At 56.1% G+C, this 19,483-nt stretch overlaps 9 protein-coding genes across 9 annotated transcripts; 3 read left to right on the top strand and 6 right to left on the bottom strand.

The window, feature by feature from the left end:
* Positions 1-1,295: 1,295 nt before the first annotated feature.
* C8Q71DRAFT_50630 (uncharacterized protein) lies at positions 1,296-3,064 on the top strand. The gene is made up of 6 exons (XM_047919017.1): positions 1,296-1,394; positions 1,445-2,056; positions 2,116-2,134; positions 2,195-2,222; positions 2,293-2,949; positions 2,999-3,064. Exons 2-5 carry the CDS (start codon positions 1,494-1,496, stop codon positions 2,910-2,912), a joined length of 1,230 nt encoding a protein of 409 aa, XP_047778865.1. The 5' UTR covers positions 1,296-1,394; positions 1,445-1,493; the 3' UTR covers positions 2,913-2,949; positions 2,999-3,064.
* Positions 3,065-3,674: 610 nt separating this feature from the next.
* Positions 3,675-6,616, bottom strand: C8Q71DRAFT_50623 (uncharacterized protein). Its single transcript, XM_047919015.1, has 6 exons — positions 5,975-6,616; positions 5,428-5,923; positions 5,229-5,359; positions 5,062-5,178; positions 3,805-5,005; positions 3,675-3,733 (listed from the first exon to the last, which is right to left on the bottom strand). The coding sequence occupies exons 1-5, from the start codon at positions 6,457-6,459 to the stop codon at positions 3,865-3,867; spliced, it is 2,370 nt and encodes a 789-aa protein (XP_047778864.1). The 5' UTR covers positions 6,460-6,616; the 3' UTR covers positions 3,675-3,733; positions 3,805-3,864.
* Positions 6,617-6,835: 219 nt separating this feature from the next.
* Positions 6,836-7,250, top strand: C8Q71DRAFT_796830 (RING finger domain-containing protein; the record flags this gene model as incomplete). The annotated part of the gene is made up of 3 exons (XM_047925706.1): positions 6,836-7,001; positions 7,051-7,152; positions 7,204-7,250. The coding sequence occupies 3 exons, from the start codon at positions 6,836-6,838 to the stop codon at positions 7,248-7,250; spliced, it is 315 nt and encodes a 104-aa protein (XP_047778863.1).
* A 271-nt stretch (positions 7,251-7,521) lies between these two features.
* Positions 7,522-8,377, bottom strand: C8Q71DRAFT_796829 (P-loop containing nucleoside triphosphate hydrolase protein; the record flags this gene model as incomplete). The annotated part of the gene is made up of 3 exons (XM_047925705.1): positions 7,522-7,604; positions 7,661-8,268; positions 8,325-8,377. The coding sequence occupies 3 exons, from the start codon at positions 8,375-8,377 to the stop codon at positions 7,522-7,524; spliced, it is 744 nt and encodes a 247-aa protein (XP_047778862.1).
* Positions 8,378-9,031: 654 nt separating this feature from the next.
* Positions 9,032-11,060, bottom strand: C8Q71DRAFT_907514 (uncharacterized protein; the record flags this gene model as incomplete). Its single annotated transcript, XM_047928958.1, has 3 exons — positions 9,032-9,174; positions 9,228-9,815; positions 9,866-11,060. The coding sequence occupies 3 exons, from the start codon at positions 11,058-11,060 to the stop codon at positions 9,032-9,034; spliced, it is 1,926 nt and encodes a 641-aa protein (XP_047778861.1).
* Positions 11,061-11,553: 493 nt separating this feature from the next.
* On the bottom strand, positions 11,554-13,551 carry C8Q71DRAFT_758844 (uncharacterized protein). The gene is made up of 4 exons (XM_047923758.1): positions 13,498-13,551; positions 12,856-13,441; positions 12,697-12,794; positions 11,554-12,646 (listed from the first exon to the last, which is right to left on the bottom strand). The coding sequence occupies exons 2-4, from the start codon at positions 13,143-13,145 to the stop codon at positions 11,706-11,708; spliced, it is 1,329 nt and encodes a 442-aa protein (XP_047778860.1). The 5' UTR covers positions 13,146-13,441; positions 13,498-13,551; the 3' UTR covers positions 11,554-11,705.
* Positions 13,339-13,798, bottom strand: C8Q71DRAFT_857842 (uncharacterized protein; the record flags this gene model as incomplete). The annotated part of the gene is made up of 3 exons (XM_047927444.1): positions 13,339-13,441; positions 13,498-13,625; positions 13,685-13,798. 3 exons carry the CDS (start codon positions 13,796-13,798, stop codon positions 13,339-13,341), a joined length of 345 nt encoding a protein of 114 aa, XP_047778859.1.
* Positions 13,799-14,317: 519 nt separating this feature from the next.
* Positions 14,318-16,647, top strand: C8Q71DRAFT_50541 (uncharacterized protein). The gene is made up of 4 exons (XM_047919008.1): positions 14,318-14,409; positions 14,466-15,578; positions 15,626-16,113; positions 16,188-16,647. The coding sequence occupies exons 1-4, from the start codon at positions 14,376-14,378 to the stop codon at positions 16,197-16,199; spliced, it is 1,647 nt and encodes a 548-aa protein (XP_047778858.1). The 5' UTR covers positions 14,318-14,375; the 3' UTR covers positions 16,200-16,647.
* Positions 16,539-18,624, bottom strand: C8Q71DRAFT_708021 (cytochrome P450; the record flags this gene model as incomplete). The annotated part of the gene is made up of 11 exons (XM_047920591.1): positions 16,539-16,623; positions 16,674-16,817; positions 16,871-16,993; positions 17,046-17,124; positions 17,173-17,360; positions 17,475-17,593; positions 17,645-17,760; positions 17,815-17,963; positions 18,021-18,209; positions 18,265-18,394; positions 18,444-18,624. 11 exons carry the CDS (start codon positions 18,622-18,624, stop codon positions 16,539-16,541), a joined length of 1,503 nt encoding a protein of 500 aa, XP_047778857.1.
* Positions 18,625-19,483: the final 859 nt, after the last annotated feature.

Genomic DNA, 19,483 nt, shown 5'->3' with positions numbered 1-19,483 from the left:
TGTTGATAGCTGTACAGTTGGTTAACAGCCCGCAGGTACGTGCCTTGTGTCATCAACTCAATTCCGAGTCCGAGTCTCCCCCTTTCCACGACCGTGACTCCTCAAAATCATTAGCACGGGCCTGTAGTCAGCGTCGGACGCTGAGCGTGATGAATACGCTGGGAAGTGACTGTCTAGTGCGGCCGAATTCACGCCGCAGCTCAATAGTATGTCTTACCATGGTGGTGATCTCACCTAAGTCCCGCATGGGTATCAAACCGAGCTCCGAGTATGCCATGCTAAATGCTCTTAGAAGAAGAGCTCACATAACGTCTAGCCGGGCACTCACTTTGATGTCCTAGTTGCCTTGCCATGTCAATGGAAGCACCGCCGCTACTTCGGCTCACAGTAAACGCAATCAATCATGCCTCTACTCGCATATGCGAACAACTAAAGGCTTTGTTCAACAGGACGGCACATCTTGTTCACAGGTATCGACAATGGTCTGTTCAACACGCCGATCCATGGAGCCGGAGGATGTTAGACAATCATGTCCGCGTTGCTTGGGGCACCGCGGCAGTGTGTAGCGGCACGCAACTGGGGTGATGGGCCTCGCTGGTGCGATGGCATTGATAGAGTGCACCTCATGCACGACGTATAGTAGCCGGTGCGTTGACAACTTGCAAGACCGGGTCAGATCTCCTTGGAGTTCCGAGATGTAGGAAGCCGTGAGGGACCGAGTCAGGGTCACCGACTGCCGGACGCAGCCCATAGCACGTTCCTCGTCGGTGTTGGTGAGCCCTATCCGCTATGCGTGCGATACAGTGCTCACACCTGTCTGGTTCTCTTCAGTTCGAAGGTTCTGTCGATGGATCAGCGTGTCTGGTTAGTGCGCTATCGAAGGCGCCCCAACCGCCTGCGGGAGACGTCTTTAGAGACGCTTATACATGCGACCACCGGAAATAAGACGGAATGCGGCATGGGGCAAGGCACCATTAGTGGCCTGCACGGCCCCAGCATAGCGCGCACCTCAAGCCCGCGACTCCCATACCAGGAGCGCGCCACGGCGGATCCCTCGTACGTCTCATCACTACTCGTGGATTTTGACGTTTGAGGCATGTCGCCAGCTGCAAGTGCAGAGTGGTGAGCTTTCCGGATGGGAGACATGCGTGTGCGGCGGAGCCGGGACGGGACGCATGGCCCCGTCGACGAACCTTGACAAGGCGAGGCGCCGAAAGTGTGTGGGAGCCGATCGCGGGCATTCGCAATCTGATATGAACATGCCAGCAGAGGAAGACCGAGCTTCGAGGTGTTCAGGTGGGCAGCATTCGTCGCACGATCGAATCCTGTGGCTAGAAGGCAGGAACGTCCCTTGCGGCTGGCTTCTGGGCGGTGGCATTCGCAAGACCGGCGCGGTACGTACGTCGTGCAATGCTTGATGCTCCACTCTTATATATATCGCCAGGTCCGCGTGCGATCGCGAGTCTCTCGTCCTGCGGTCGGAGACCACAAGGATGCAGTCTCACAATCCAGCGCCGCACTGGCCCCCCTGGATGGCAGCGCCACAGCCTCTACAAGATGGCCAATACCATTCCTGGAATGCTTACGGAACGCCTCTGTTCTTCTCACTAGGATCTCCCTTGGGCGCACATGCGACTCCGACGCTTCAACTCAGCGACCCTACCGCCTGCAGCGACGCCACCGGATCGATGTACTACGCGGTCAGCCATCCGTATACTCGTTCGGTCACGACTTTTCCACCAGGTCCTCTCCAAACACCGCCCTCTCACAATGCGGCGGCGACGTCGACACATAAAAGTCGGGCTGCAAGAGCGGGAGGAGAAGTAGCTTACCCCACGATGGCCATCGAACAACACCGAGTACAACCCTCCAACCCGCCTGCTACGCAATCCCATAGTCGTCCTCCCTCTATCGAAGAACTCCGCATACCCAGAGAGCACGAAGTAGTGGAAGAATGCCCCGCCACGCCTCCGACTCAGGAGCAGCCGACCGAAAGGTCGAAGAGCAATGAGAAGAAGATGCATCCATGCTGGATGTGCCATAAAAGCTTCGACAGGTAGATTTATACGAATCTCAAACATGATTCGCTCCTAATGATTTTGTCATCATTCCAAGGCCATCAACATTACGGAAGGTGAGATACAATTGGTCTTGTTCGCGTCACCAGTCGCTTAAGAACGTGCTCCGCGCACAGCATCTCCTCGTCCATACCGGCCACAAAGGTGGGACACTTCCGTGGCTTATGTTTTGCTCCCTTGGAAGCTAACGGGCGACCGACGACTCGCGCCTTAGCTTACGCATGTGACACATGTGGTCGCCGTTTCGGTGTGCTCTCCAACCTGAATAGGCACGCCAAGAAATGCGCGCAGCGACCCGTGAACCAGGGAGCATCCGCGCCAGCTGAGGCGCCGGGGCCCTCAGCGGGAGGCACTGCGTACGCCGAAGTAGCAGCGGCGACTGAAATTGCTCCCGAGGCGGGCCCCTCCACCGCTCCCACCACCGTTTCCACCACCGCTGCTGCTCTCCGGACTCCAGACGCACCCGCTGAGCAAGCACGAGGTCGCAAGCGCAAAGCCGTTCAACCGATGGAAGGCAGCGCGGAGGACCAGGCTGCCGAGTTATCTCGGAAGGAGAGGCGTCCTCGGCGGAAGAAGTCCCCAACGCGCTGGGTGCCGGACTCACTGAAGCTCTACAACCTCACGCCCAACAACAAAGCGACGCCCATCCCGCTCCCACCTGTGCGACCGTTTGTAGACTCGAACGGGAAGGTCCTCGAGGAACGCGACTCGTACAGCCTGGATACCCACGACACGCCGTACCACCCTCGCGGTTGGATGGGGAGACTACCTGGCCCTGGGTTGATGGATACCGGTGGCAGTGCGGCCAGCAGTGGCAGGCTGTTGATATTTTAGCATTCGGCGAGGCGTCGCATACACGCGATATCTATGGGTGAGTCAACAACCCCTCGTCGGTACTGCTTGTACTGAAAACGTTGCAGCACCGAGTTTGCAGGCGCTGACAGCCGGCCAGTATTTATCAGCTTGTCTCCAGTAACTTCTATTGCCTTTATCACGCCTCACGACCATCTGTGTTGTTATTGTTGCCAAGAGTATATCTTATACGGGTTGAATTTATCAGTGACGCCATTGTATTGATCTTTGCATACTCACATACCTGCCCGAGGTTCGACCGTTTGACTAGTTCTTCGTACTTCGTATTTGTTATTCATCATAGCTTCCATCCCCATGCAATAGATTGCGTTTCTTCTTGAATCCCAGAGTATATCGGGCATGGGTACAGTGCTCGCTCGCTGCATGAAGAATTGGGGGATATTGGGTACTAGCGCTACAGGAGTCATCGATACACGGGACATTGTCTACAGAATATGAACCGGGACATTGAAGTTCGTCACCGCGCATACTTGTTCCATAACTTCGACCCGGCTGCCGGCACGGACGTATATGCATAAAGAACACGATCATCGTCAGTGACAGGAATCCACAGGAAGTTCAATCGATCCACTGACCTTGCGCAAGGTTCTGCAGAGGCGTTTCATTCAATTTGGTCTTCGCATACGCGATAGGGTCCGAAGATAGAGAGGGCCGCGTGGATGACGACGAGCCGCCCGCATACGGATATGAGCCCGGTGGCGCCGGATGTGGAGGCGGCCCACCATAAGCCAACGCAGGCTGCCCAGGTGAGCCAGGCGGGGGCGATGGGAAATGTGGAGGTGCTAAATCCGACCGACACACGTTGATGGTCAGCGTCCCTCAATGCACCGACGAAGACACGGGAACTGCTCACGAGAATGGCCTGCGGCATAACCAGGGTGATATCCTAGACAAGACGCGCAGAGAAGATCAGTCAAAGATACACTAAGCTCCGTCGGCGGCAACCTGAGGAAGACCACTCACCTGGTCCCTGTGAATAACCACCGTAGGGTGCGTGAGCCTGGGGCTGTGCGAAGCCCTGCGGCAGGCTAGCGTCGGGAACTGGGAAGGAAGCGTGAGCAGGACCGAATGATGAGCCTCCCTCGGTTTCGTATGGTGACGGTGGCCCGTAAGGGACAGGAAAGTCACTACCTTCTACCGATACCGAGGGCTTTCCGGACGAATGCGAAGAAACACTCGGACGAGGTCTGAGGGGGGGCGGGGGCGCGTTCGGCATGCCGTAGCCTGGACCTGGAGGCTGCCCATAGCCATACGCATGTTGGTTACGGTACGCCTCGCCGGGATACGCCCATGGACTGGGCGGGCCGTGCGGTTGCGGAGGTCCTGCACCCCACTGCGGCGGAGGCCATGGAGCCTGCGACCATCCTGCAGGCGGTGGCGGGCTAGGGGACGCCCAAGACTGCGCATATGCAGAAGGCGAGGACGGAGGAGGTCCGTACGGATGTGGCGCCGGTGCATGCGTTGGATGCATGGGAGGCGGTGCTGGACGAGGAGCATGAGACCCGTGAATCGAGGACTGTCTGCCGAACTGGTCCGCGAGCGCATCGATGGAGGCAGCAGAGACCGGGCGGTTCGCATCACTAGGCACAGGAGGTGGCACGGGAGGCGGTCGAGAGCTTGTGTTGACAGGTGGACCTCCTACTCCCGATGTGGTCGTCGAGGTCGAAGATGACCCTACAGATGCCGCCCTCGTCAGAGAAGGGTCGCCAGGCACATCATGTGGTCTGGTCGATTTTGACGGTAGTGGCGGACCCGCGCTCGTATGACGAGTGACAGAAGGCTGAGCGGATAACGACGAAGTGCTAGCAGCAACGAAGTCATCTTCTAGTGAGTAGGGCGGCGGCGGGGGAAGATCGTCGCCATTGTCCGGCTTGTCCGGATCAAAGCCAGGTTGGAAATGACTGCCGCTACCAGAAGCAACCGGATCCTCGCGCTTGTCCTCAAACCGAGGGTGCGTCGACCAGTAATCCTGCAGTTCCTTGTGAGGGAAAGTGTCGTGGATGATCCGTTCGCCTCGCAGGCTCTCAGCAGCGAAATCACATATCCGCATATACCTGGATGTAGTTTGTCAATGACAACAAGCGCACCGAAGGAGAGGTTCTTGACTCACCAGTCCGGCGGCAAGTCATATCCGTCTTCATCAAGCGCCATGAATCTGTGCGTATCAAGGACAGGTAGTTGGTTCTTGTGGGACACAACGGGAAGGTACGCAGTCCCCTCATCGTATCTGATAACAGGGTAAGCGCATCTTGCTGTACACGAGGGTCCGGGACTTACTCGTCCCACATAGCTCCGTAGACGATGCGAACGCCGTGACGACGAACGTTGTACAATTGCCTCCACAAGAAACGACCACCCTGACGTGGGGCGTCATTCCATCCCCACTTGCCCTCGGAAAGATTATGGCCCTGTTGTGGTCCGCAACTGCACGTCAGTCATCTTGTTCTGAATAAGAATGTTCAAACCAGATACGTACAGAACCACCAGGAAATACTACAGGGATGTAGTCGACCTTGCGCCCGACCTGAGTCTGCTCCCTACGCTCGTTCCGCTCATTGATGAGCTTCACATCACCAGCAATCTTCTCCTTCTCAAACCAATCGGCTGATTCCTCGTTGTGATATCGCCCAATTGTCCACGGCGATATGGCATCGAATTCTTCGAGCCAAACATTCACGAAGTCGGGGTTGGGATCCGCATCACTCACTGACGTCCGCCAATGCGCTGGGGTACCCGCCATGATATATGCGCCACCCGGCGTGTTCTCTCGAACGAACTTGGTGATAGCTCGGACAACGTGAGGGTCATGGCGTGAATCTGCAAAGCCGAAACCCCAGAATGTCACGACTGCCTTGCCTTTCTCGCGAAGGTAGTTTGGGCTATCGAGGATACCCTTGTCGTGCATGAGGTGCATCCAGTCATGCTCAATGACCCGTTGTATGCGCTCAGGAGGAACGCCGGAGACATCATACCTATAGTCGTATTAGGTTCCACGGTGGATGCACAAATCGCAAGACACCTGCATGATGGCGAAGACTCGGCCCTCCTTCTCCGCAGCTTCTCTGACGCGATCACCGACCTCGTCGCGTTGATTCCTAATCGCCTCATTTCCTGCTTCGAGGTCCGTCTGACCCGCAAAGCGCTGTAGGAAAGCACCGTCTACGCCATGCTGGGCCATCCAGTGGAAGTGACGGTTGACTGTCTTCGCATTTCGCGATGAGAAAAGAAAGGCTTGTTCGCCCGAGGGGTACTTGACGCCAGGCGCAGGATACAGCTCGGACGGGGAGTACTCGGACAGATCAGGCCAGAGGTCAGTGTTAGGGCGGCCTCCGTCAGGGATGGGAAAGTTGAACCAATGCAGCCAGCCATGATGGTGAGGATCCAGGGGCGGGCCATCGCCAGGACAGGTGAACCAACCCTGATATCCGACCATGAATTTGTTCTGTATGGTCGAGGGGTCTGCTCGCTTGAGCATCCGGCCGTGGGCGTCGGCCGAGGAGAGGGCCATCGCTAGAATTATGCACGCAGATATCCAAGAAACAGATGTGCAGCAAGACCGGTGCGTGATGGAGGCGAACAAGGCAAGCAGGGCTGCGTCTGCCAGGGACGGGCCAGGGACACAGGCAGTGCCTGTTCAGCCACAATATTGACGGCATCGGGCCAGGATTAGACAGTTATTAGACTGCGCGTGGCAATGTGAACGCGTCTATCGCAGCCACGTGATTGACGCGCCTTGGATTCGAACGCGGTGACGCGTACACAAAGCCAAACACTCCTCTAGGCTCGTCCTCGGTCACTGGCACTCAGCACGGGCAGAGCACTTGCGGACTGCATCGTATTCGCTGAACCGCCTTGCTGCCCCGTATCTTGCTGTCTTCTGAACCATGAAGGTGCACGTCAAGAATTGGCACGGAATTGCGCAGTGGCGATGGGACACGGGTCACTCCGACATGGACGATGACGGCGAGGGCGATGTGTGCGGTATCTGTCGCGTTCCATACGAAGGATGTTGTCCATCATGCAAGATGCCTGGTGATGACTGTCCGCTGAGTGTGTCATATCGTCACTTCCCTCGAACCGCTGACTCAGCCGCCGGCAGTCTGGGGAGAATGCAGCCATGTCTTCCATATGCATTGCTTACTGCAGTGGATCGCGACGTCTGCGTCCAAACAACAATGTCCAATGGATCGAAGACCATGGGGTATGTTCTGCTGGTACATATGATATATTGTCTCCGCTGACCTTGTTGTAGTCACTGCCGAACGCAAGGCGAATCGTGACGACAACGCTGCTAGATGACATCGCGCTTCCCAACGTGTATTTTCTTGTATCGATATCACCCTGCCGTGTATACCTGGCCGCTGTTGCCGCTTGTACTCTATCCCTTACCCGTGTCACACCCAAGATCATCGGTGTTGTACGTGACGCGTGAACGCTCGCACACTGGGACGGTGTGTGGTTCTGCCTCAAGATGGAAACTGCATCTTGATGTCGTCTGACCTAGGCCTCGCCCTTGTCAATGTGCGCTATCTGTCTGTACTCTATATCGAAATCGGCTGGGCCAATGTTTTCATGCGCTCGTGCATACAAGATCTTCCACACTCTGAATGGTTCGTGTCGGCTCCAGCATATTCTTTTTGACGAACCTGCCGTCTTGCAGGACGTCAGCATGCACATCCTTGAACGTACGCTTCGATGTATAAACTCACTCGGTGCGTCATTCTCCCTTGACCTCCATATGGCCTCCTCGAGATCCTTCGCGACCCCACTCCGCACGTGTCTCGCAACAAGCCTCCGCTCCGCCTCCTCTTCGCTCACCTCCAGCCACCACCGCTCGTCCAGCATCTCCCCCGCTTCTCGCCATGGAGGAATACCCAAGAAGCAATACAGGCCCTCAATCAAGACAACGCGGTGATGAGGGTGCACAGCGACTGTGCGTGGCGTAGGGTCCTTCACGGCATGGTCGAATGAAGGCGCATAGACCACATCCTCCTCGCCATCCGTAGACGTTGGGTCTGCGTGCGATTTGCGGAGTGCACGCACGAAGTTTACGTACGACTCTCCGTCGAACGTCCAGTGCGCCCCGCGGCGATCCCTTGCGAGCTTCGGGTCCGGCATCGCGTCGAGCTGCGCGCGCGAGAGGTGCCATCCGTCCAGGCCGATCAGCACCGCGATGTCGCGATCGTCCACGGAGCCCGAAGCGTGCTCGCGCCGGAACATCAGGTTGACATGGCCGATAACTAGCTGCGTGAGGGTGGACTTCCCGGAGGCAGGTACGCCTGCCAGTCCTATGAGTATGCGCTCCGTGGAGGGCGTGCTGTGCCGCGCTCGGATGAGGTGTGTCCGGATACGAGAAGTGGGCTTGTGGCTCACGCGCGTAGCCTATCCAAGATGTGGTCTCCCAGCTCCACGGCTTGTCGGTCCATCGTTCGAATCAAGTCACCTTCAGTTGCGGAGCCCGCGTGAATGCAAAGTGGGAAGACAGCTCTCAACAGCTCTGCCGAGTATGTATGTGGTCTGCGTCGGTGTCGATGGCGGCCCGCGGATAGTCGGGCCGCTCCACTTCAAGCTCGCGTGAGCCCATGTGGCCCATAGACGCCAGCGACGCTGGACCTGCCTTGACAGCTTCAATCTCAATGACTCGGACAATCCAGGGCCCTGCGGAATAGTTGTACGTGGCATCGTGCATACTGTCGTTCGCGATAAATACTAATAGTACATGGGGCAACAAATACATGGCTTGCTAGTTGATGCAGATGTGCGAGTACACTGTCAAGGCTCCCACTGGCCTCTGCACGAGGTCAGTCGAAGCTTTGGCTATGCACTCGATGAACGTCGGATAGTTGCTGTTGTGCGCTAGTCGTGCTTGTCATATATTCGTTGCAAGAGGTGGACGTGGATAGATGGTGCCAAGTATGTGCTGAAATTGAGCACTGCATTCCCTTGCACAGTAGTATGCGGTGGGTATTGGAGATCGTGATAGATGACTGTCGGTAAATTGGCTTGGACGGAAGGCGGCCTGAGCATCGCATGCTGATCGGTGGCATGCGGACTCGAAATCGAGGTTAATCCGTCGTGGATCATCGACGGCGGTTGTGGTAGAGTGCGTTCAAGACAGCCCTGTTGACCATGCGCATACCAGCCGAGGTCATCCGCGTTGGGCGACGACTCTTCTTGGCGTCATCGTCCGAGCCCGCAGCAGAGACTGGGGTGTTTTCCTTGTCTATAGATCTGGTGTTCAGCGGCGCTGAGACGGGCATAGACATCACGACTTACCATCAGTGACCGCAGGGGTCACGTCAACTTCGCTCTCATGCTTCTCTCGAGGGCCCGGGCACCCGCGGCACTCCTTGCGTTGCTGCTCTTGTACTTCAATTGCGTTAGCACTTGGCAGCTTGACGATCACGTTGGCAAGGGGCGCGTCGCTGGATGTACCGGATGGGACATCGACCGAGGTCACAATGAGCCCGGCGTCGCTCGCGCAGATGTCAATGAGCTTGGACATCGCGAGCGGAAGGGCTACTCTTGACTTGTTTCCGGATGGAAGCTTGACTGTAGGGAACAACGAGGCTACGTCGTTCGCTCGGGGGGTCTTCGACTCTTCAACTCGCTCAGATACGTATCGGTGCAGACGCGCGAGGAACTGAGCGGTGATGGGTCGGCGACCGAGGACCAGGCCAAGGCGAGGGTCCGAGGCCTTGACGACGGTCGGAACGGATACGCGACCAGAGGAGGTAGACCACAAATGGTGAGCAAAGTTCGTGAGCCAATGTGTGGGGAGAGCGGTGTCATTGAATATGTCAGGGAAGGCGTCCAACGGGACGGCTTGATAATATCCCGGGTAGCCGATTATCTCGCAAAGCACTACGAAAAGGTCAGAAGCGTAAGATGATCACACAACACGGACAACATACTGCACAAGATGTCTTGCGAGTCATAGCCGACTTCAACTGCGTTGAGGCGCACGCAGTTAGTCTCCGCCCAGGAACCGATGATGGGAACGTCGCCGATGTTCCAAGACAACTTCGGGACGTGCATGTGCTGGATGAACAGCCAGAGACCATCCTGGGTGTCGATCCATTGCGTAGTGGTGGTGGACCAGATATCGAGCAGCTCAGGTTCCCAGAGCCCGGTAACGTCCTCGATCGTCCCAAGAGCCAGATGTGCCAGAGAATGTGCGGCAGAAAAGGTGGTATCAGCCACTCCCTTGAAGGGAATTAACGCTAGTCCTTCGACGACCCCAGATGCCACGGACGCGAGAGATGGTGTAGCAGCGAAGGTGGAGGAGACCGCGACCTTGTATGGAACTAGTGCTAGTTCTCCGACGACAACTGATGCCAGAGAAACGAAGGACTCTGCAGCGACCAACATAGAGGTGCCCGTGCTCTTGGAGGGGACCAGTGCAAGATCTTGGGCGACGCTAGAGGCGATGGAGACGAGCGACTCCATAGCGACCAAGGAAGAGGTCATTGCTCCCTTGGATGGCACCAACGCTAGATCTTCAACCATGCTAGATGCAACGGACACGAGCGACTCTGCAGCAACCAAGGCGGATGTGACCGCTCCCTTGAAAGGCACCAACGCGAGATCCATGACGGTGATGGTGGGAGATGAGACGAGATCGATGAGCGCAGAACCGATGTCCTTGGACATGCTGAGCGACGTAGAAATGGCAGGAAGGGGAAGTAGGCACGGTCGACTGAAGGCGAAGGCGTCGAAGCTAGGCCAGACGGGTAGCTTGTCGAAAACCGCAGACGACAGAGCACTGATGCCGGTGACAAGGCAGTCGTAGTCGACCCCCAGGGCAGCCTTCGTGAACCTTGAGGCTGGGATGCGGATGGCGCACTTGCGACAGTGGGAACATTCGCGAGGGACGAGGGCGGCCATGGCGAGGATCAGGACGCAAGGAGGACGGCCGAGGAAGTTCACCAATGCCCCAAACACGTCAGTGAGGAGCGCCAGGACGGGCATAAGCTCGACGGCCATGCGGAGAACGTGGACGATGATGAGCGCCATGAGAAGCTTCCGGGGAGCACTAGGTCTTTGCACGACGGTGTACGATAGTAGGATACTCGAGGTGAGATGGAGTGCCAACGTGTCGAAGGCCATGGTGGCTCGGACGATGGTGGTAAGAGGTGAAGGAGAGGGCGACCGTAAGGGAGGTGTTTTATGCGAGGAGGGGGGGCTGACCGCACACTGGCCGATGTCAACCTCCCCGGCGGGCTGACATCACCCATGTTCAACTTCACCTGCCTAATCTGGACGATGCACTCACCGTTCCGGCACAGGTGCTTGTATGATGCCCATGGCTCGTTTAGTACCGTAGCCATGCCTCTGGTGGTCCCAGTATCATACTTGAGCCCAATCATTAGCATTGACGAGTACGAGCCTTCAAACTGCGGAGAACGCGATGAGGGTTTGCCACGTTGAGCGCAACAAGGCACTCCGTAGACAGTCACTCCTGTGCTGTGTTAGGACTGCCTTGTTTGTTTCGTGAGTCGGCTCATCATTGCACAGAAGGCATGCGTGGCGCATAAAAGGGAGTTAGAGCCTGCCATGCGATTCAGCCATACACAATTAGAGGTAAAGTTGCGCACCAAATGATTTGTATTGACCCGGTCCCCTGAGTGAATTCTTCCATGAGTAGGAAAGTTATGGGTGCATTAATATGAGGTTCACAGAGAACGGAGACAAAAAGGGTAGCTGATCAAGAAAATCGTAATAACATCAATGATATGAGTGTACCACAAGCCTTCACCGACGTCCCGAGGTTCTCCTACGCGTGAACTCCTGCCCCGACACACGACGCGCAACCTCATCATACAGCTGCCTTGGACACTTCGGTAAGGGCTTGTCATATCCTAGCCCAGCATACTCCACTGCGCTGCGTCGGGTATGCAGTCTGCCCGGCGGCGACAGGCGAGGCGAGAGCGGTGGCGGCACCGGTGACGGATGGAAATAACGATTCACAACAGCATCCAAACCATCGTCCACGTCCTGATCGGATCGTTCCAATCTCGCCTTGGCCTTCTCCCTCCTAATAGTGCTCGCGTCTGACCTTGCAGAGGAGAACCTCGAGAGCGTGGGAGGTATAGGCGACACCCCAGCCCGGAACGCCCCCGCAGCCATCCTTCCCGCCCGTCTGCGTCCATAGGTACCGCTTGTCGGTTGTGACTCGCGATGGAACGGCTCCCGCGTCATGCGTCGCACGACAGGCTGCCTCTTGAGCGAAGCGACGGAGTAAAGCGACCTCCGCTCATCCTCCACGGTACGCTTGTCGTCTTCGTAATGCTTCGAGCCGTTATACGACTCAGCCACGCTGGCAGTCGGTGTGGACGCTCGCGACCCAACACTGCTTTCGTATCCTCTGGGGCGCCGTTCAGGGAAGCGGGTATAACTGCCCGAGGCTCGGGCGCAGGAAGGTCTGCCTGGCTTCCTAGGCCCCTGTGAGAGCTCCTGCCGTAGTTTGCGCCTGTGATGCACTCCGAGCGCGCCTGCAACGACAAGTACGACGCCCACCAATGAGAGCGGGACAGCATAGGCAGCTGTTGGAGTTGGTCTGGAAACATCATTGTAGTCCGGAAGAGGCTGGATTGACGATGACACGGAGGACTGGTGCGGCGCGGACTGGGGAACGACGGTCGCAGGAACGTCGACAGGAAAGCGGGCAGAAGATACGGGAACCAGAGATCCCGCTGAAAGACAAGTCTGAGTGAGGGTCAGATGCGACAGATGCATGACGTACAGTTCAGCGAGAATGTCGGAGAGCTAGCACTCCCGCCCGAGTCCGGGTCAAGCATTTGAAGATAGTAGGTCCCAGCAGAGGTGGTGGTCGGAAGAGACCTAAACATGAAGCAACACACATAGGTTCCCGTGAACAGAGATGAACATGGTTTAGACGTACAGGTGGATCAGACTAGCATCACCATTCTTCTCGATGATTGGCCACACAGCACTTCCACAATTTGCGGAAGGTGTATTGCTGTTGTCGGACCCGGAGGTACACAAGCTGAACGAAGGCGAGGAAAACGATCCATCTGCAGTCCATTGTCCGACAATAGTGTCGCCGGACTTGTACGTAACCCCTGCGGAGGGACTAACCCAAGTGACGCCACCAGCTTGCACCCGGTAAGCCAAGGTCAGAAGCAGAGGAAGTGGGCCTAGGAAAGGCACAACGGGAATACGCCTGCGCATGCTGGGAAGTAGTGGACGGCGAAGGACCAGCCCTGGTGGGTACAGCGCAGCCTATGTTTCGGGAAGAGGGTTGAAAGAGGGGCGGAAAGTGAGCTTGCGGCTGACGAAACGGTTATGATCTTGACTGCTTCGTCGATGGAGCATGACCTCTAGTCGCCCGTGAACCTCGGACGAGGCCACAAAGACCATATCCTCACACAGCAGGGGTCGATGCAGTGGAGTCAACCTCCATCCTCATCTGTGTCGTGGCCTTGGTGATGGCATCAACGTCTGCGGAGAACTTGGCGAGCTGTTGTCTGAGGTGCACCGCGATGTCAATATGTGCCGCCAGTCAGTCAGACATCAGACGCACTGTTTCCTCTCCTTCAACTTCTCGAGCATCGCAATGACTTCACCTTGCTCCTCCACCGAGAGTTCGCCTCCAGGGAGCGTGCTGGCCATGTCCTTCGCCTGTCTGAGAGTCTCCTTGAAGTCATTTGTCTTACGACCAACATTGCATTATCGATCACATACTCAATGCCACACTGCAAATCACATACCACATGGACCAACGCTTGCTTGACCTGCTGTGTGGGTGGACTGTCTGCAGCCTGTTGCGTCACCTCGAGGATCGCGACAAGCTTCGGCAGAAGGCTCTCGTATACGGTTGACATTGCGTGCGTATAGACGTAACAGAGCACAAGAGCAGTATTGAATCCAAGCTCAGTCGACAGCGGGAGGTGCTGGAGGACGCGGACGGCTGGCAGTGAATAGCCTGACCTTGGTCTGAACGCTGGCAGTGAACGCCGAACGGTTTCGCTCGAGGTCAGATCAGCCGCCGATCCATTTGAATGCGAATTTGATTGCGTTGCGCATTACGTAAAACTTGCAGTCCGCGGCGCCAGCGCGGCGCTCAAGCGGCGCTTCAAGCTTCAAGTTCTGGACATGGCAACCCCGCCTCGAGCCTCACCTCCTTCAGCCTCCTTCCCGCAGATTTTTCACCCATAGCTGCAGCTTCATATGTATGTGCTAATTATATGCTTCTATAAGTCTCAAGACTTAGGCTGGCTTCCTCTTGCAACCGGCGCTCGACTGTATGTCCCACTATTTGCTGCACCGTGACAGTGCGAAGATCGATGAGTCGGCGTCAGCGGTGGCATGAGGGATAAGGCTGGCAGGTGGTAAGTACATTGTAAGGGCACCAGCGACCTCCTTGAGACCTCGTTCTGCTTCGCAGGATCTTATGCAGGTATGAGTCTCGAACAGTGTGAAGACCAGGGCTCGGGTACGTCCTCCCAAGCCTGAAGGCCTGACGGTCCACTGCATCTTATGTCTTTTCAGCGCCGACGCATGTTGGTAGAGCGAACAGGCCGACACTCTCGTCCTGTACGCCGCCGAATATTGCGGAAGTCATGGAACGCTCGAAAACATCCCAGGACAGCGACGGCCGTGATGCACTTCTTCCTTGTAGATTTCACAGCGACTACGCCAGCTGTTCTGACTTGTTTTGGTCTCCTTCTCGAACGCTAGACCGGCTGCGAGAACAACAGAACAAACTTCTCCTGCCTCTTCCCATGCCCCTCACGAACCGGATTACAGAAGACATCACTGACAACATAATTGACTGCGTGCCGGCACACGGAGATCTCTACACTTGCGCACTCGTCTGTCGATCCTGGCACACGCATAGCATCAGGTGCCTCTATCGAAACATCTCTCTCCAGACCAGATGCACCTTCGACCTTCTCGCTCGGCAGGCTTTGCACAACACTCGCGTCAAAGAGCACCTCAATTGGACTTCGCGTCTCGAGGTGGAACTACGCGATGGACCAACATCGGAGCCGCTATCATTTGGACATGTCGTGCCGCATGCTTTTCACAAGTGCATGCCTACACTCATCGAGCTGCGCCTCGTCAACTGTCTCCCACAGTCCTACGCTACTAGTTTCATTGCACTGCTGCCAAGATTCACGCGTATCTCCACGTTGACCCTGGCTGATTGCAAGCTGCGTTGTGTCAGCGACTTCCTCCATGTCATCTCGGCATTTCCTCTCCTCTGTCATCTTACTCTAGAGGACGTCGACTGCGGAGGACCTAAGGAGCCTCGCACTGCCTTTTTCGCCCCCCGCGTGGCGAATGCAGCGAGGCGCATGCACAAGAGCGGCGTCGAACACGCGTTGAGGCGCGTGGAAGTCAGAAACACGTACGAATGGATCTGCGAGTTGCTCCTAGATTGGTTGTTTGCCGCAGATGTCGCTGGTCGCCTTCAAGAATTAACGTACGAGCCTTGGAGTAAAGCCGGGTCAAACACGTCGAAGCTGGAGAAGCGAATGGCGTTATTTGTGTGCAACTCCCGCGATCCATGCCCACCTGTCTCTGGGACAAGGGGCATCGCTCGTATTCTAAGTGATCCTCGGCCGCACCTAGAGCTCCTGTCCTTCCGCTGTGATCCTGGTAAGGTCCTACTCGCACAAGCTGACGCACGCTAAGTATTCTGACAGACGACCGGTGCTCATTATCGAACGCGCCCAACCTACGCGTTCTAACGGTGACGTTCAACACCCTGCGCTCTGACACATGGCGGACGAGCTGCGACGAGATTCGCCACATCCTGTCGAGCATATCCAGCAACCAGCTCGTCCTCCTCACACTCGTGCTTCCTCTCGCGATGGACCTCGAGTTCAGAACGGGCCAGGCCGAGATAGCCGAGCTTAAGGCTTCCCTGCCAGATGAGGACACGCTCAAGTCCTTCCATGAGCCGCTGCTTGAGCACCCTCGCTTCAGCCGGCCCGTTCGCGTCCACCTGGCGTTGATGTTGTTCCAGGCTAGTCACAAGGACTATATACCGTCGCACAATCAGCAGGCGGTCAAGGCGATGGCGGACTGGGCCCGCAGGCTGTTCATGCCCTGGTACACCCGCGGCATACTCTTTGTACGAGTCGAAGAGCTCCGGACTATGTGGAAGATTCACTTCCCACTGTGCGATAAGGCATGTCTGCTTCTCACTTCATAGGATGTCAACTCGCTCACGAGCACCGCGCCTTGGTCTACATTGACAATCAGAAGAGCTTTTAATACGATCAGCAAGCCTAGCAAGCTCTGGTATGGATGGCGAATATGTATCGCTGTCCGGCGCTGACTCGATGCGTTCGCCACGTCGTGTACTCTGCCATGTGCCAACGTACAATTGCAGTGTGTATAATCGTTCCAATGACCTACTTGCTAAGTTACTTGCTCGACAAGTGCTACGAAACGCTTATCCATGAGGTGTAATAACAACGACGATCGCGCACGAATATTCGAACTCAAATGGCTGCAACATCTATGTATCCACGATTTACTTGGTGCCATGCCTGTAACGATGACACTGACATCGCTTGGCCACCAGGAGATTCACAACCAACGGACTCAACTTCAAGCCTGAACCACGCTGTTTAGTATCAATTCCTTTGCCCGCTCCGAACGTGCTCGGATGTCGCACTTGAAGGGAAGCGGCCAGCTGATTATCGCAATGAGCACAAATCTCAACAGGCATGATAATAGACTAACATGATACCGCCATCACTGTACTCCCCGGTCGGCTCTACCAGGTTGCCCTGTTCATCGCGTGGTACAGCAATGTCGAATGCCGCCAACGTGGTCGCTATGGCGGTGAACAGCAACGATTCGGCGAGGTGGCGGCCGGGGCACGTACTGTGCGCTATGTGTGAATGCGCTGGCACTACTCACGGCTACAGTCAACGTACCGACGACCAAACCCGAAGATGACCTCGAAAGGATCCGTGTTCACATCCGCATCCCGCGAGAGCCAACGGTCGGGTCTGAACTGGTCCGGCTCGTCGTACCGCGTTTTGTCATGCAGCATAGCCCTAGTGCAACGTTGAGAAGTGTCCGTACGACCCGGAACGAGAAGGAAGTCACCAAAAGTTCACCACGACGACAGTACCCTTCGGGATGTAGTACCCCTTGTGCACGTCGTCTTGCGCTGGGGCCCTCGTAACTGCACGACTAAGCGCGGAGCGGCAGGTGCAAGACTGGGTGAACGTACCTGCCGGAATTGGTGGACAACAGCGCAGGAGCTCTTTCAAAAGAGACTCGATGTACGGCAATTGTGGTCGGTCACCGTAGACAGGCAGGCGTTCGTCGCCTATGACTTGGTCGATCTCTTGCTGCGCGCGCCGTTGAACGTCGGGATGCTTCATCATCATGAGGAAGAATGAGGAAAGAGTCGCGGTGCTCTGTCGAGAGTAGACAGGGTTTTTAGCTGAAAGATGACGAAGATCACTGAACTCACCGTATCTGCTCCCCCTGGGTTGCCGTTCTGCGTCAGCGACGTCCGGCAGAACAGACCAATAAAGCTGCTCGCCTGTGTACACTTGCGTGGCTGTGAACATGATAATGTCCCGTTCGTCCTTCAACTCCGATGCGAGGGCCAGGGATGTCAGCGACGGCCTAGCTGTCCCCGAAGCCTTCAAGCGAGTTCAGTCCGGTCTCGACGCTAAGTACCAGACTTTGCGCACGATGTTTGACTCTACGTGCTCATGTCCTCTCTCCGCCAGGGCCGTATATTGTTGCCTCCAGCTCAGCGCAAGCCTCTTGAACTGCATACCCGGAAGAAATGTAGGCAGTTTGGCGACTACGAGGAGGCATGAAGGCTCACTGTGAGTAGACAAAATATATGGATGCTCACGGATAGGGAGCCAGTGGACCAGGAAAGCTGCCGGATCGCTGGCCTTGGCAAAGTTCTGCACGGTAACGTCCGCCATCGCGACGTATGGGTCGTCTTCCTCTTGTACTTCATAGCCATGCGACAAAGCTAGAGTGACCCCAGCTGGGAGCCTGCATACAGCACGTCAGCTCTCGGAGCCGTTAATGATTTGGAGCCGCCAGACGCACTTCCTGATATGCTCCAGGAACTTATGTGGGCTATGGAGTAGGTTGTGCAAGAAGCGGTTGTTCTTCTCGACGAGAGTTGGATCGAACAATCTAAGCTCCCGCGGTTGAAGAACCATGTGAAGCAGCTTCCTGGATTTGCGCATACGGACGGGGTTGCTCTCGAAGAGAACACCGCGGTCCATACCGGCACTGACCAGGATACATATGAATTGAACGATGTAATTCCTCTCGAGCTGATACTTACAGCTCGACCATCTTTGGTGGAGGGCGAGGGGCGTACAGGCTCGATTTGCCTTCGATGAGGTCCCGAGCTTCGCTGGCAGAGTTCAACACCAGCATACTGCTTCCCAGAATGCGTAGTGAATAAATGGGTCCTGTCATAGGGACGTAAGCGGAGCGTTGACGCGTCTGAACAGTACACACCAAACTGCTCGCTGTACGCTGCCATCGTAAGCCAAAGGCGCTTACTAGACGGCAACACATTTCCTACCAGCGGCAAGGCCTTCGGACCAGGGAAGAGCGGTGGATGTTTCGGACCCGCCTTCGAGGACAGTGCCCAAGCAGAGATGATGAGCACCACTAGACCTATCACTGTGAGTGACATAGCGGCCATCGTCCCGTCACTATGTGGAGGGCACTATTAGTATGATCGTCCGTCGTGTGCAGAGGAAATCGGATGCATGGAACAAAGTGGGTATTATCCGGACTAAGAAGGCACTTTGGGTGACAGGCGTGCACCCTGAGATCGTGGAGGTAACTGAGACACGTTCCCATCTTGATTGACACCATCTAGTATACTGTAACGTTACCAGCATCAGCCAGATAGCAAACATAGCCGCAGAGCCAAACCGCAATGAACCGTCGCGTCGAGCATGCAGAGTACGAGATGTAGATATGGGAGGAGCCAAATTTAGCAGTTTCTCCCCTTACATAGACTTGATATCGATGCTTCCGAGCCCGGACCCTCGAAGTTGATCTGAAGCGGTCTTCAAACCCAGGCCTCAAGGCCTCAGGGCGCGGCGTTACGCTCGAAGAACACTTCCATATATCTGAGCTCTTCAGCGGTCCTGCTTCCAGAGTACTGCCTGTAGTCAGTTGCCATGAGACTAACTGAGCAGAAAAAAACTTCTAAAAGTACCTTGGACTCGTCAGTGCTACTTACAATCGGCGTAGGGAGCACAGGTTTGCGCCTAGTCCCGGATGCTCGATCTCGGGACGGTTCGTCGCCCTGCCAGGACCAGCGCTAGCATTGCGCAGAACATTACAACTGAGTCCATACGTGAAAGGAGGCAGAATACAATGTACATATCGTTAGGCCCCGCTGGGAAAACGTGAATAGAGGTGGAGTGTGTCGGCCATTGATATTAGCTCCTCCCGAGGCTCGAGATGGTCCGTATGCACGCCGATCGGGCTGCGCCACCTGCCGCGCTGGTGTGACAGTGGTGTCCGATTCGCTCTCGGTG

The sequence above is a fragment of the Rhodofomes roseus genome (assembly GCF_022264815.1).
Source record: "Rhodofomes roseus strain CIRM-BRFM 1785 chromosome Unknown C8Q71scaffold_10, whole genome shotgun sequence".
Lineage (NCBI taxonomy): Eukaryota > Fungi > Basidiomycota > Agaricomycetes > Polyporales > Fomitopsidaceae > Rhodofomes > Rhodofomes roseus.
Note: the sequence above shows the minus strand (reverse complement) of the source record. Positions and strands in the feature narration are given on the sequence as shown.